Source organism: Colobus angolensis, unplaced genomic scaffold, assembly GCF_000951035.1.
Source record: "Colobus angolensis palliatus isolate OR3802 unplaced genomic scaffold, Cang.pa_1.0 Scaffold7, whole genome shotgun sequence".
In the NCBI taxonomy this organism is placed as follows: Eukaryota; Metazoa; Chordata; class Mammalia; order Primates; family Cercopithecidae; genus Colobus; species Colobus angolensis.
In genome coordinates this window covers 14,013,007-14,027,935 of record NW_012120709.1, presented here as the reverse complement: position 1 = coordinate 14,027,935, position 14,929 = coordinate 14,013,007, and the positions used below count along the sequence as shown (strand labels likewise).

Below are 14,929 nucleotides of genomic sequence, written 5' to 3'. Positions count from 1 at the left end.
AAGGAAGGAAGGAAGGAAGGAAGGAAGGAAGGAAGGAAGGAGAAAAGAAAAGAAAAGAAAAGAAGGAAGGAAAGAAAAAGGGGAAGGGGAAGGGGAGAGGGAAGGGAAGGGAGAGACAAGAGGGAAGGGAGGGACAGGAGGGAGGAACAGGAGGGAGAGAGGAAGGAAGAGAATAAGGAAGGGAGAAAGAAAAGGTGTATCTGTTTCTTATTTGAGTTTAAGGATTTGGGGATTCATTGTACCCTTTCCTCCTTTTAATTTCATTTGTTTTATGTCCTTTTTTTTTTTTTTTTTCCATGACTGCATGCTTTGGGAGGAGGCATTTCAAATGTACCTGCGAGACAGAACCCACTTACTCTCTCTTGCACCAGCACTAATCTCAACCCCCTGTTTCACACCCTCTTCACCTTCTGAACCCTCTACTCAGGGGGTTTATGATTCTGCTCCTTTCCCTCCCAGGCTGAATCAGGAAACCAATGAGATTAGTTTTAATTGGGCAATATTCGCTTTTCTTCTTCATAACGTTAGACTTAGTTTTCTTCATTTTGATGGAAGATTTTTGACTCACTACTAAAAAAATCTGTTAGATTTTGTAGGAACAACAATTAAATCCTCAAGACTACATGGAGAAAATACTGATCACCACCTCCTCTTTCTAACAACTACATGCATAGGCAGCAGTTTTTTGTTTATTTCTGTTTTTTAATCTCAGCTTTTTGATAGTGTTCCAAAAAAGAGTTACTGTAGCTTCCTAAGACAAATGCCTTGCTTCAACACTGGGAGAATCTGATTCAATAATAAGAGCTACTACACATGCTCCATTTCCAATCTTTTCTGTTACTACCTTTTACTAATATGCTGCAGAGTGATGTTTAGGGCTGAGTTCACAGCAGTGTTCTTCCATAAAGCAATTATGATCATGTTTATTATTTAACATTCATTCTCTAGTTTGAACCAGAATAGCCACCCAGTGTAAATTATTCGAAATGGATCATATCTCTGCTACCAAATAAAAGCAACCTCCTGTCTTGTGGCACTTTGTTAGAGGAATCCATTCAGGAGGGATGGGGCCTCCAAAACAGGAAATGCACATAAAACCATGTAGCCCCTTGCCTGTGGGGTGAGGGGGTGTGGGTACCTGTAATGCAACACTACTCCATCATCTTAAATTTGTGACTCTGACGTCTTCTTTTGGAACAATAAGAGAAAAGTGGCTTATTTTGAACAGTTTCAATGAATGAGATAATGAAAGTTAATTCTTGCTTGAAGAAATCCTGTAATAAATAAAAAGTACACTATTGTTGATGAAAGATATGTACAAAAATAATCACGGTTCTTGGTTCAAACCACACTTTCTCAAATGAAACACTTTTCATCTAAACGCCATAGAGAAGAGCAAGCGGCTCAATGTCCCAAGCAGTTCATTTAGTTGCTCAGTTGAAGTTCCTAAGCAGGGGCACTGACAATCAGCTGAGAATTAACTTATCAGTAGGTACTCTGCCTAGTAAATGGGACCATCTCTCTAAGAGCCTCTACTAGGAAGAGAGGCAAGAGGACTTGGTACATGAACTGGAAATGTGAAATCACACAAACCAACCATCCGTGGGTCTCTAGGAAAACAAGAGTGTTTCCTTCCTATAGAGCAGCTGAGAGGTTCCAAGATCCCATGCCCAGATAGCGTGGGGCCCTATGTTTTTTTTTCCATTATTCTTTTTCTGAAGAGATCACACTAACTTCCGAGCAGTAAAAATTAAGCGGATTGGGGGGTATATATCTATCATGGATCAATGTTATTCAAAACTATACAGCTGTAGCAAAGGGCACTCTTTTTATAATACATTCCAGGGAAATTATATCTGAGGCCTTAGAGAGCACTAGCTGATTGTGTAATAATTAAAATAAATAAATTATAGTGTAACCCTTTCCTTTCAAAGAAAAGGAGGTACAGATTTCTCTTAATGTATTAATGACATCATTATTCAACTAAAATTTTGATGCATAAATACACTTTATAAGATTTATTTCTATTTATTTATTTTTCAAGACACAGTCTTACTCTGTTGCCTAGGCTGAAGCAGTCTTGACCTCTCTGGGCTCAGGTGGTCCTCCTACCTCAGCCTCCCGAGTAGCTGGGACTACAGGTGTGCGCCACCATGTTCGGCTAATTTTTGTATTTCTATAAAGACAGGGTCTTGCCGTGTTGCCCAAGTTGGTCTTGAACTCCTGGGCTCAAGCAATCTGCCCACCTCAGCCTCCCAAAGTGCCGGGATTACAGGCATGAGCCACTGTGCCTGGCTACAAGATTTATTTTTTAAAATCAGGTTACTTTTTACTCTTTGGATAATACTTTTATTGACTTATTTATAAGGAGAAGCAATGAACACATTATAACACATTATACTTTGACATTTTAAAAGTATTTAAATGCAACCTCAAATATAAACTTTTATTGGTAATTATTTTTAAGGCAACCCAAATTAAGTAAATATATAAATAAAGGAAAGTCATCAAAGGTATTACTCATGCTCCATCATCCATTATAGGGTTCAAAATATTCTATAGGGGATAAGAAATAGGCCTGTTATTATTATAAATTTGCTACATAATATAATTCAAAAAAATTTAAACAACCCAGTTAGAGGACATGCTCAGTATTGTGAACAAATTCATTTTGTTAAAGATCTAAAGCAGCTGAAAGAAAGAGATTTGAAATGAGTTGGGGGAAAATGAAAAATGATAATTGAAAGGTATTTCGATTTATTTTACTTATTCCTTCATAGAACCAAACACAAAATGAGACTGACTGTGCAGTACAGAAGAAACGAGAGTGGGAACTATGGCAGTGGAAAAAGTGAACATGAGTCAAGAACTTATTTTCGCAGCAAGCCATATGACCTTCCTGTCCACAAGGAGCTTATAGTCTAGCAAGGAAAAGGACAATAAAAACAAAAAATTGAAAAACAGTGTGACGGTTCTATAAAAGAAAAACACCCAGGGTGTTGGAGAAGCAGAGGAGACAGAGAGAGTACATTCCTCTGAGGTTGGACAGGAAAGCCAACTCCACCATCCCACAAGGACAGCCAGAAACAGCCTGGAAAATCAGCATGCCTTCCTTGCTTCAGAACAAAAGTGAAAATTCCAGTGAGTATGTTCTCACTCATAGGTGGGAACTGAACAATGAGATCACTTGGACACAGGAAGGGGAACATCACACACCGGGGTGTGTTGTGGGGTGGGGGGAGAGGGGGAGGGATAGCACTAGGAGATATACCTAATGTAAATGACAAGTTAACGGGTGCAGCACACCAACACGGCACATGTATACATATGTAACAAACCTGCACGTTGTGCACATGTACCCTAGAACATAAAGTTAAAAAAAAAAATTCCAATGAGTAAATGAATGAAATTCAAACTAACATTTATTGAGTGTCCATGACTTTTGGTTATATTGCTCACGCTCTGTGCGAAGAGCTTAACAAACAGTGAAGTGGCCAAAGAGTTGGCCCTGAAAAGCTGAGAGAAAGCCAAGGGGTGGGAGAGCTGGAATGTACGTGATCCAGCTCCCAGAAGATCTCGGACAACAGCTTGAGGGCAATGGGCAGGCTTTGGGAAGGTCACCTACAGCAGATTGCCTAGAAAAAGATGCAGGTTAACATATTTCAGTGAGAGTGTGGACACAGCTTTTGTTTGTTTTAATGTAGGGAGCAAAATAATTTAAAATATACGTGTGTATATATATGTACGTATTTGTGTGTGTTTATATATACGTATGTGTCATATATAAGCACACATACATGTACAAATATACATGCATACATGTATGTACCATAAAGAAGAGAACACTACAGCTGAAAGTACCAGTCTGCAGTGAGAGAGGTATTTGGATGCATAGGCCATAAGCTTTCCCCTTTTTAGGACTTAGCTTCTGTATCTTATAAGCTCAGTCAATGCCTCAAGCAATGCTAATCAAATTCTGGAACAACTACACGTTCCCGCACCTTCTGCTCTTCAAAAACAATGGAAAGTGGGTCATGCTGAATAAAAAGTTTGACTAACTTGTCTGGAAGTCAGACTTGGAGTCTAGTCCCAATTTGCCTCTATGAACTATGCGACTTTGGAGAGGTTACTTTGCTTCTCTGGGTTTCTTCTTTCTCACACATAAGGTGAAAGGATTGGACTAGATTTCTGGTTCTAAGAGAAGGCCAGACGTATTACAAGGGGAAAAGATTTTTTTATCCGATTTTCCTTTCTCTTTGAGGTGCTCTTTAAGTCAGGGTGAAAACGTTGCCATGCTCTGGGCTGCTTTATGCTGTGCTTGCAAAGGTGACCAAGAACTGCTCCTAACTTGATTTTTGCAACTCGTCTTCTACTCACCCCAAACAGGGTCTACATCTAACAAACTTGGACCTAGTGCTTATGGCATCAGTCATGCCTTCTTGGCCTTGTTTATAGCATCCCACATCTTCCATCCTCATTTTAAAATATTAAAATCCTAGTCCTTCCTTTCTCTTAACATTGTCTCAAGGAAGTGTTTCGTGAATATTCCTTCACAAAATGTCTGTAACCTGTCACTGATCGCATTCCTTTATATATCTTAGTTTTGTATGCATACGCCTCGGCTCTTACCAGGTGGTGTGTTACTTTGGAACAGAGACATCTCACATTCGTTTATTTTTGAGATGGAGTTTTGCTCTGGTCGCCCAGGCTGGAGTACAGTGGCATGATCTCGGCTCACAACAACCTCCGCCTCCCGTGTTCAAGAGATTCTCCTGCCTCAGCACCCCTAGTAGCTAGGATTACAGGCACCTGCCACTATGACCAACCAATTTTTGTAATTTTAGTAGAGACGGGGTTTCCCCTTGTTGGCCAGGCTGGTCTTAACTCCTGACCTCAGGTGATCCGCCTGCCTCAGCCTCCCAAAGTGCTGGGATTACAGGTGTGAGCCACCATGCCTGGCCCTCATATTCATTTTTGAATCACCCACAATACCTCACAGTGGGCTCACAGTAATGGGGTAATGTGATACAAACATGAGAAACAGCTTGGAAGTCAGACAGGCCTGCATTCAAACATCTGTGTGCCTTTGTTTAAGTCACTTAACTTTACTAAGCCTCCTTGTCCTCCTTTGTAAAATGGGATATTATGTCTTACTAATTACATTTGCTATGAAGAGAGAATAAAAGTGGCATAAATACTTGCATTATTAGCTACGAATGCACACTAAATGAATTAGTGGACCAAGATATTAATCAAGTATGAATGACTTAAAAATCCAATTTGTAGTTATTTTTGCTGATTGTAAGCCTTTATTTACCTAATCATACTAGAAAAATAGTTTTTTCCCTTGATTGCCTCAAAGTTGGGACATGGGATAAGTCTGCTGTATTGCTCAGTTCCTCCCACAGAGGTTTGAGCTTGGCAGATATTTTCCTTTCCTCTTTTCTGCTGGAGGAAGGAAAATATGAGGTGAGATCCAGGGCCAAGAAACAGATTCTGAGACTGGAACAGTTGGAAGCAATGATTTATATGGGTGACTTTACAATTTTCCTTTATTAATTTCCAAAATTAATCATGTTCTGATAACTTTAAAAAAATATAACCTCAGTAACTAAATCCCAATGAGGGAAAAGATCTTCAGCGCAAGTCTTCAGACTTCTCTGTTATACACATTAACTGAATTAAAGTCAGTAAAATATATTACAAAAATGAAACCCTAAGCTTTTGTTCTAGCTGGGACTTAAAAAATGTTCCTTCTTTTTCTGATCACATGTAGGTATGTTTTGTTATCAATGTTATTCCACGTTTTCTTTTTCTTTTCTTTGTTTTTGTTTTTGTTTTTGAGACGGAGTTTCACTCTCTCTCCAGGCTGGAATGCAATGGCGCAATCTTTGCCCACTGCAACTTCCGCCTCCCTGGTTCAAGTGATTCTCCTACCTCAGCCTCCTGAGTAGCCGGGATTACAGGCATGTGTCACCACACCCAGTTAATTTCTGTATTTTTAGTAGAGACGGTTTCACTATGTTGGCCAGGATGGTCTCAATTTCTTGACCTCGTGATCCACCTGCCTAGGCCTCTCAAAATGCTGGGATTACAGGCATGAGCCACCATGCCCAGCTTCATGTTTTCTTTTCATGCACATCATGGCTAAAGTCAGATTGGATGATGTGGGGATACATATCCAATATCCCATTTCTATCCTCAATTTAAAATACACACTTTAGCCAGGTGTACTAATCGAATAGCATTTATTCCTTATATTTCATGTAATTTTTGACATAGATTGAATATTTTCTCTATTCCTTTATGCTCTGAATATTTATACCATTAATATATCTGATGGTAACAATTGGGTATCATGTATCTTAAATGTGGATCAAAATCCATTTTTCCCCACAACCTGGTTTCTCTAAGGTTAACCTAATTTCTTCTGGGACTGTGCATGGAGCATTTCATTCTAGAGCATCTCGGAAGCTGACAGATTAATCACTGCGTGGGCTTTTAAACAATGCTGAATTCTTCTCAGTGAAAATCAGCTCCTCATTCTCCATAATACATTTGCTGAGCTCAGGAATTAACACCTGATTCATTCAGGCTTTGCTTATATAACCTTCTCTTCGGTTCAAATGAAAAGATCGCCAAAATCATCCAACATCTGTGGAAACGGACTACAGAAAATAAATCAACTAAAGAAGGGAAATGATCAAGTTTCCTCTTATTATTTCAAAACCAATGGTCAATGAAAATCCTCAAGTTTCTGTTTTAATGTACAATCTGTTATCCTAGCTTTAGTTTCACATAGATAATCAATGTCACATAATATTTATAAAATATACACTCCAAGTTACATGAAAAAAATGTTTATCAGAACACGTAACTAATAGGGATGTGTTGGTTCTGTAACCCTTGGTGCTAGTCAATGCAAAATTACAGTGGTAGATTTTCACTGTACCAGTTCCAAATCATCACACACAAATTAATTTAAAAATATACTTTCTACTAAACATGTTGCACCTATTCAGTTTAACAATAAAACTAACAGAACCAAAGGCTACTAGTTTTCCTAAAATGACTGGTTTTGAGGTGGCTCAAGCTTTTCTAAAACAAATGAGACACTGAGGAAGAAACTGAGTAGCACAAGGCTTGGCAACCTTACCACCGTCATCACCACTTTTACAAAGGAAGCTCCTAAATTCTAAGCTTCATCTCACACTAAAGCTTTCTGTTAACACGATTCCACAGATGAAAGACACCATGTTTACATTCAGGAGGTGTGCACAAATGCCAGATTTTCATGAATATAGAGATAGGTCAGTTAATTACCATGACAACCAAGAACATATTAGGTCAAATACTTGGCTGGCAAACGTCCTTGTGATTTTCAAATACTATATTTTTACACAACTGAGATCAATACTATTCTGTACAATAAAACAAATGCTGATGCCTGTAAATTGTTTCACAGTAACCTCCTGAGAGGTTTTCACAATTCTAAGATCCAGTAAACTACCAGTAGCTGTGTCAAAACCCAGTAAATCCCACACAAGCTGATTTGGGTGCTCCAGAAACAACAATGGAACCAAAACCACTGGGGGCGGGGCGGGGGGGGATCTTAAATTATGGCCGTTGAAGGAGTCAAATCATTTCTTAAAAGATGCAAGCCTATTAATTTGCTTAGAAAAAACAAGCCTGAGTGAAAGACAAGAACATGTAACAGAGGAAGGTCACCATCTTGAGGAAAAGAAGCCCCATCTTCTGGAAAGTGGGTTGTATTTTCTCACATTCAGGACCTAAGTTTATTTTGCCATATTTTAATACTATGCAAAATTTATCTGGGAATTCCATTAATAGACAACTGAATGGCAGTCAATACCCTTGAAAATAATTATAACTTTAGGTCCAGCCAAATGGTTTTCAAAACTAAAAAAGATCACCCCAAACATACCGATGTATGGCAAACTCTGTCCAGCACAGTCTTCAGGGAACCAACAATTGATACAAATTTCAGAGACATCACTGAGGTAAGAAGAGTGGAAGCTTAGAACATAGAGTTCGACCCCCACAAAATTTTAAAATGCCCGTATGGATTGGGCAGCCACCCAAAATCTAAATTAAAGGATATTTAAAAGGACACTTATTTCCAGAAAATGATTTTGCACAAATTGTATCAAGTGATTCATTGACAGCTATTTCCTCAAACCTTTCAGGCCAGCGGTGTACCATTGTGCAGAGACACATGGCACCAGGGCTGTCGCAAGTGCCCAAGCTTTTGTGCCCACACTCTCTCACTATCTACAAGTGCTCCGTCTTATCATCAACACGTATATAGAGTTAGCAGAGGAATTTTGTGGCCAAGTTATTCTTGGCAAAAATGCAATGCTATTTCACAGAATTTTAGGAGACCTGGTCACAGGATCACAAACGATGACTGGTAATACTACCCTAACCAGTGAGGAGGTTTCTCCACTGCAGAGGGCCCGGCCAGGGAACCGCAAACACATACCTCAGGAAGTGCTTCATGGTGCCTGTGTTGACTGTCCAGATGCTATACAAACTGTCCTCAAGTAATTGCTTCCAAATTTGCCTTTGTCAAAGTAAGTGTCAACTGTGGGAAGAAATTAGATATTAGGTATATTTACTAATAAGGCTGGAAGGTGCAAACCAAAAATTTCTGCTTACTGAGGTAAGCAGGTAACATGCCAGCCACCCAGAACATTATCAATGGAACTGTCCACAGAGCAATGCAATTCAATGGATGGAGATTATAGTTATAGACTTTGACTTTATAATTACATTAATACAATTAGCCTTTCATTTTAAGTCACTTGCTGGAATAATTATGAATTTCATGAGTAATCTCTGCAATATTAAGCTTTTCCTTTATTTTGGGTAGTGTTCCTATATCTTTAGGAATAGTATTCATAAGAAAAATAAAAATGAAGAACAATAAAATTAACCATCTGGATTTCCAGATATCCAATAGTCCAAAATCTGGCAGCCCCAACTTTGTAGAAGTACAACTCAAAAATAACTGGAATCAACTAACTTTAAGATAAAAGATAACTGTTAAAGAGCTCAAGCTCCAGAATAACTTAAAGAGTAAGATACTACAAAGAAATGACTGATGCCCCAGGCCGTTGTCTTTTGGCACGGTGAACAGAGCAGTGAGATTTGATATTTGCATGGCACTTTTCGGTTTATGATTTGCTTTCACAAAGTGTACATCAGGTTATCAGCCTTCTTCCTTTTGATAAGGAAGACAGTAGGAGCAGCCTACAAAGCAGCAAGTTAGGATGAGAGGGGATAAAACAGACTATAGAAGAGAGAGTGTCTGCAAGTGGAGAGAAGTTATCTCATGAGAAAAGAGACAAATGGAACATCCACTGCAGCAGCAATGCAAGGAAACGAATCTACATTCGAAAAAGAGCTGCAGGCAGAGACACATTGCCAACTAGAACAGCCCAGAGTGTGGGAACTCATACTTAGCTCGAATAAAAGCTGGTCTCTTATTTAACACATTTATTTCTGTAAATATTCCATACATGCTTGAAAAAACTGTCTATACACCAATTTAAGACTGTGGTTGCTTTTGGGAAGAGAGGTGGGGTTTAGGACTGGAAGGAGAAAAAACGATCTCAATTTTGTGTGTTTTATTTCTTAAAATATATCTGAGGCGAAATAAAAGGAAAAATAACATTTATTCATTTTGAGTGGTGGGAACATATATTATCCTTTGTACTTTTGTGGCTTTTATAAATGAATCCAAATTTTAATTTAATTTGGTTAGTTCCCACCAATACTCAGATCATAGTCTCTAATACATGCAACAATAAAAGCATCTAGGGGACGTTAGGGAAATGGTTGATTCTAAAGCTGGGTCAGGGCAAGGTGAACCCGAAGCATCTTGCAGCACAAGAAAGTCAAGAAGTGCTCAAGGTAAACAAAATAGGCGTGTGTCAAATAAACACAGCAGCCAACTGAAAGAACTCCCAGTGGTCAAATAATTGATGTAGCTACTCTGCCCTCAAGTAAGTTGAGCAGGCCAGGTGCCCTAGCTCATGCCTGTAATCCTAGCACTTTGGGAAACAGAGGTGGGCAGATCACTTGAGGTCAGGAGTTCGAGACCAGCCTGGCCAACATGGAGAAACCTCATCTCTACTAAAAATACAAAAATTAGCTGGGTGTGGTAGTGCATGCCTGTAGTCCCAGTTACTCAGGAGGCTGAGGCACGTGAATCACTTCAACTGGGAGGTGGAGTCTACAGTGACTCGAGATGTGCCACTGCACTCCAGTCTGGGTGAAGGAGTGAGAATCTATCTCAAAAACAAACAAAACAAAAAACCTCCCTATCCCTTAAATATAAATTGGACATATGGTTTTCTGAATACAGTGTGGAAAGGGGAAAAAAGAATAACTACAATAGGGCTGGGAGCAGTGGCTCATGCCTATAATCTTAGCACTTTGGAAGGTGGAGGCAGGCAGACCACTTGAGGCCAGCAGTTTGAGATCACCCTGGTCAACATGGTAAAACCCCATCTCTACTAAAAATACAAAAATTAGCCGGGTGTGGTGGTGGGCACCTGTAATCCCAGCTACTTGGCAGGCTGAGGCAGGAGAATTGCTTGAACCTGGGAGGCGGAGGTTGCAGTGAGCCAAGATGGCGCCACAGCACTCCAGCCTGGGTGACAAAGCGAGACTCTGTCTCAAAAAAAAAAGGAAAGAAAGAGAAGAAAAACCTGACACACACTGCCTCAGCCAGGTGATCAAGGCTAAGATCACCAGTGATAAGTCATGTTGATAGCATGTAACCTTGACCTGATATGACGAAAATGGCACTTTACCCCCCGAAACCTATAACCCCAGTCTAATCATGAGAAGAACATTCAACAAACCCCAATTCAAGGGCATGCCGCAAAATGTCTAATCAGGACCCCTCAAAACTCTCAAAAGCTTAAAAAACAAGGAAAGTCTGAGAAACCGTCACAGCCAAGAGGTGCAGGCCAAAGGAGCTATGACTATTACACGTCATGTGGTATCCTGATTGGATCCTGGAATAGAAAAAAGGACATCAGGTAAAAACTAAGAAAAAGTGAATGAAGCAAGGACTTTAGTTAATAATATGGTATCAGTATTGGTCCATTAGTTGTGACAAATGTATCATATTAATGTAAGATGCTGACAACAGAGGAAAGTATAAGGGAACTCTCTGTACTATCTTTGTAACTTTTCTGTAAATTTAAAACTGTTTTTAAAATAAAAAGTTTATAAAATATGTTAATGCCTGCTATGCTCTAGACATAGTGAGGCACTAGGGATACTATAGGGTAAACAAAAGGGGCATGGCTCTACCCTGTAGATGCAACAATCTTTGGGGAGGAGAGGAGAGAAGATGACACAAAGAAACAAACAGGGACTCAAACACAGTATTACAAGTGGAAATAGGCGCTGTGGCAGTGAGTAGGAGAGATGCTTAGCCTAGATGTAGGGGTTGGGGGTTCTCCAGATAGCACATGCAAAGCCCTAAAGGCAAAAGAACGCACAATATCTATAAGAGATAAAGTTCCAATATGCCTTAGTGTGGTGCTCAGTGAGAGGGATGGGAAAAATAGTGATGGCAAGATACGGAAAAGCAAGTAGGGTCAGATCAAGAAGGCTTAGTAAGTAACGCTGAAGTTTGAACCTTATCTCAAGAGCAATAAGGAAGTATTGAAGGTGTTCAAGCTGAGATGTGACGAGATCAGATCTTTAGTTTAAAAAATATACCCTGGGCCAGGCATGGTGGTTCATGCCTGTAATCCCAGCATTTTGGGAGGCCGAGGCAGGTGGATCACGAGGTCAGGAGATCGAGACCATCCTGGCCAACATGGTGAAACCACATCTCTACTAAAAATACAAAAATTAGCTGAGCATGGTGGTGTGCGCCTGTAGCCCCAGCAACTCAGGAGGCTGAGGCAGCAGAATTGCTTGAACCCAGGAGGCGGAGGTTGCAGTGACCCGAGATCGCATCATTGCACTCCAGCCTGGGCGATAGAGACTCCGACTCAAAACAAAACAAAACAAAACACTCTGATTGTAATATGAAGAATCAATTGTAATATGAGGAATAAATCCTATACCTAAAATTATAGGCATAGGATACCATCTACAAACTTGTTGCAATAACCCGGGCAAAGGTAATCATGGCAGGATAAGGCAATGGACAGACAGAGGTGTGAAAGATATTAGAGACAGTTAAAAGGTGGACTTGATAGGACCTTTGTTAATTGATTGACTGGGGGGATGGTTGGTAAAGGAAAAGGGGGAGTTGAACATTATGCCCATGTTTGTGACCAGCAACTGGATAGACAGCAGAATTATTCATTAAGATATGATATTTTGGAGAAGCATATTTGGGGATTTTGGTGTACAAAAGGTCTTTGGAACATTTTTAGTTTTCAGGACAAAGTGGTAAAGATTCATGGATCTGAAGGTCAGGAAGACAGGTTGGAAACAAAGATTTGGGCTTTCTCAGCATGTAGATGGTAATTAAAACCATCGTTCAGAAGGAATTACTAAATAAGTAGCATATACGACACTTGTTCATAACAAAAGCTCTTTGTCATTAGAATACTATTGAAAAAGAATTCTCATGCAACTAAGGTAGTAAAGAATGGATTGCATTTTAAAAATAGTTTTTCTAAATTTTTAAGAAGTCTGTACCCTTAAGTGGTTTGATTTCAGTTAGCTATAAAATTGGTTTACCTAAAAAAAATTTTATTTCTTAATGATGTGAGATGAGTGAAATAATACTTCAACTCCCCACTCTTTGCATAATAGTTCTTAAATTTATCCCTTGTAAAAACTTCTTGAATGCTTATGTGTCCAACATTGTGCTGAGTAATGCAGCACAGTTTAATACAGTAAAAGAGCCTTACAATTAAGAGGAAATTGGGCAAATATGGCAGGGAGTGTGCATGGTGGTTAACAGCACAAGTTTTGGAGACAAAGTTCTGGTCTGGGATCTACCATTAGCCAAGCGGCAGCCTTAGACAAGTTGCTTGACCTCTCTAGGATTAAATGGGGCAAGTAATTAAATGAGCTTGTAGGATTGTTCTAAGGATTAAATGAACCAAAGCATGTAAGGCACTCAGCATAGTTACAGGTATTTAATATATATTCAGTGAGTAGCATTTATTATTAGTATTATTATTTTGTCATTCTTATTGTGTTCTCCTCTAAAGTAAAAGATCATTTTGTCAAGTGAAGAATCACTTAGGAGAACACTTAAAATAAATTCTCGCAAGTTGATGTGACCTGAACTGGGATGATGACTGTTGGGAGGGAGAGAATTGAACAGAAGTAAAAAATATTTAGATGGTAGAATCAATTGGACTTACTGATTGAATGGGAAAAGTGAAGGGAAGGAAAATAACCATTAGTTCTAATTGTCTGTCCCCCAAACAGGAAACAAAGATAACAATTAGATCTCATTATCTGTCCCCCAAAGAGGAAACACTAAAAATGGCTTTGGGTGGCAGAAGAAGCCTGTGCGAATGCTATTTAATTCATTATTCACAGGATATTCATTAAATAATTATGCTAAATGTTTTATATAGAAAACAAAAACTTACTGTTCATTTTTAAAGTCAAATAGCTTTGTTTTAAAGGAGACCCACTTGTTAATGGTCTATTTACTGTTAATTAGACAATCTGTGTTTAGCAGATCATGGCTGTGTGTGTGATATTCTGAGCCCACTATTGATAAGAAATGCCCTTCGAATTATTTTTCCATGAGTGGTACTGAGTTCATCTATTTCTTTCTACTAAGCCTCCGCTACAGCCAAACCAGCATTTCTCAAGTGGTTCAGTAGGACCTAAGTATGGGGAGAATTTTTTCAAAATAATTTCAACTTTTATTTTAAATTCAGGGAGTTTATTTGCAAGTTTGTTATATGTGTATGTTGCGTGATGCTGGGGTTTAGGTACAATCGATCCTGTCACTAGGTAGTGAGCATAGTAGCCAATAGTTTTTCAACCTTTGCTCCCCTCCTCCCTCCCAACTCTAGTAGTCCCCAGTGTCTATTGTTGCCATCTTTATGTCCATAAGTACCCAGTGTTTAGCTCCCTTGATAAGTGAGAACATCTGGTATTTTGTTTTCTGTTTGTGTGTTAATTTGCTTAGGATAATGGCATCCAGCTACATCCATATTGTTTCAAATGACATGATTTCATTCCATTTTATGGCTATGTAGTATTCTATGGTATATACATAACACATATTCTTTATCCAGTTCACTGTTAATGGGCACCTTAGTTGATCCCATGTCTTTGTTATTGTGAACAGTGCTGTGATGAACACATGCATGTGTGTTTTTAGTCAAATGATTTATTTTCTTTTGGACATATACCCAACAGTGGGATTGCTGGGTCAAATGGTAGATCGTTTTAAGGTCTTTGAGATATTGCCAAACTGCTTTCCATAGTGGCTGAACTAATGTACCTTCCCACCAGCAGTGTATAACATTCCCTTTCCTCCTAGCCTTGCCAGCATCTGCTGTTTTTGGACTTCTTAATAATAGCCATTCTTGTTAATGTGAGATGGTATCTCACTGTGGTTTTGATTTGCATTTTCTTCATGTCTGTTGGCTGCTTGTATGTCTTCTGTTGAGAAGTATCTGTTCATGTCTTTTGCCCACTTTTCTTTTTTTTTTTTGTTTTTTGTTTTTTTGAGATGGAATCTTGCTCTGTCGCCCAGGCTGGAGTGCAGTGGCTTGCCTCCTGGGTTCACATCATTCTCCTGCCTAAGCCTCCCGAGTAGCTGGGACTACAGGTGCCCGCCACCACGCCCGGCTATTTTTTTAAAAATATTTTTAGTAGAGACGGAGGTCTCACTATGTTGCCTAAGCTGTTCTCAATCTCCCGGGATCAAGCAGTCCTCCCATCTCAGCCT

The 14,929-nt window shown here is 39.3% G+C and overlaps 1 protein-coding gene across 1 annotated transcript in view; it reads right to left on the bottom strand.

The window, feature by feature from the left end:
* ELMOD1 (ELMO/CED-12 domain containing 1) overlaps positions 1 to 14,929 on the bottom strand; it is a 74,706-nt gene that overhangs the window by 38,502 nt on the left and 21,275 nt on the right. Inside the window, exon 2 of the mRNA XM_011926662.1 lies at positions 8,504 to 8,605. Within this exon, the coding sequence (XP_011782052.1) occupies positions 8,504 to 8,520 (17 nt within the window). The 5' untranslated portion in view covers positions 8,521 to 8,605. The remainder of the gene's footprint in view (positions 1 to 8,503; positions 8,606 to 14,929) is intronic.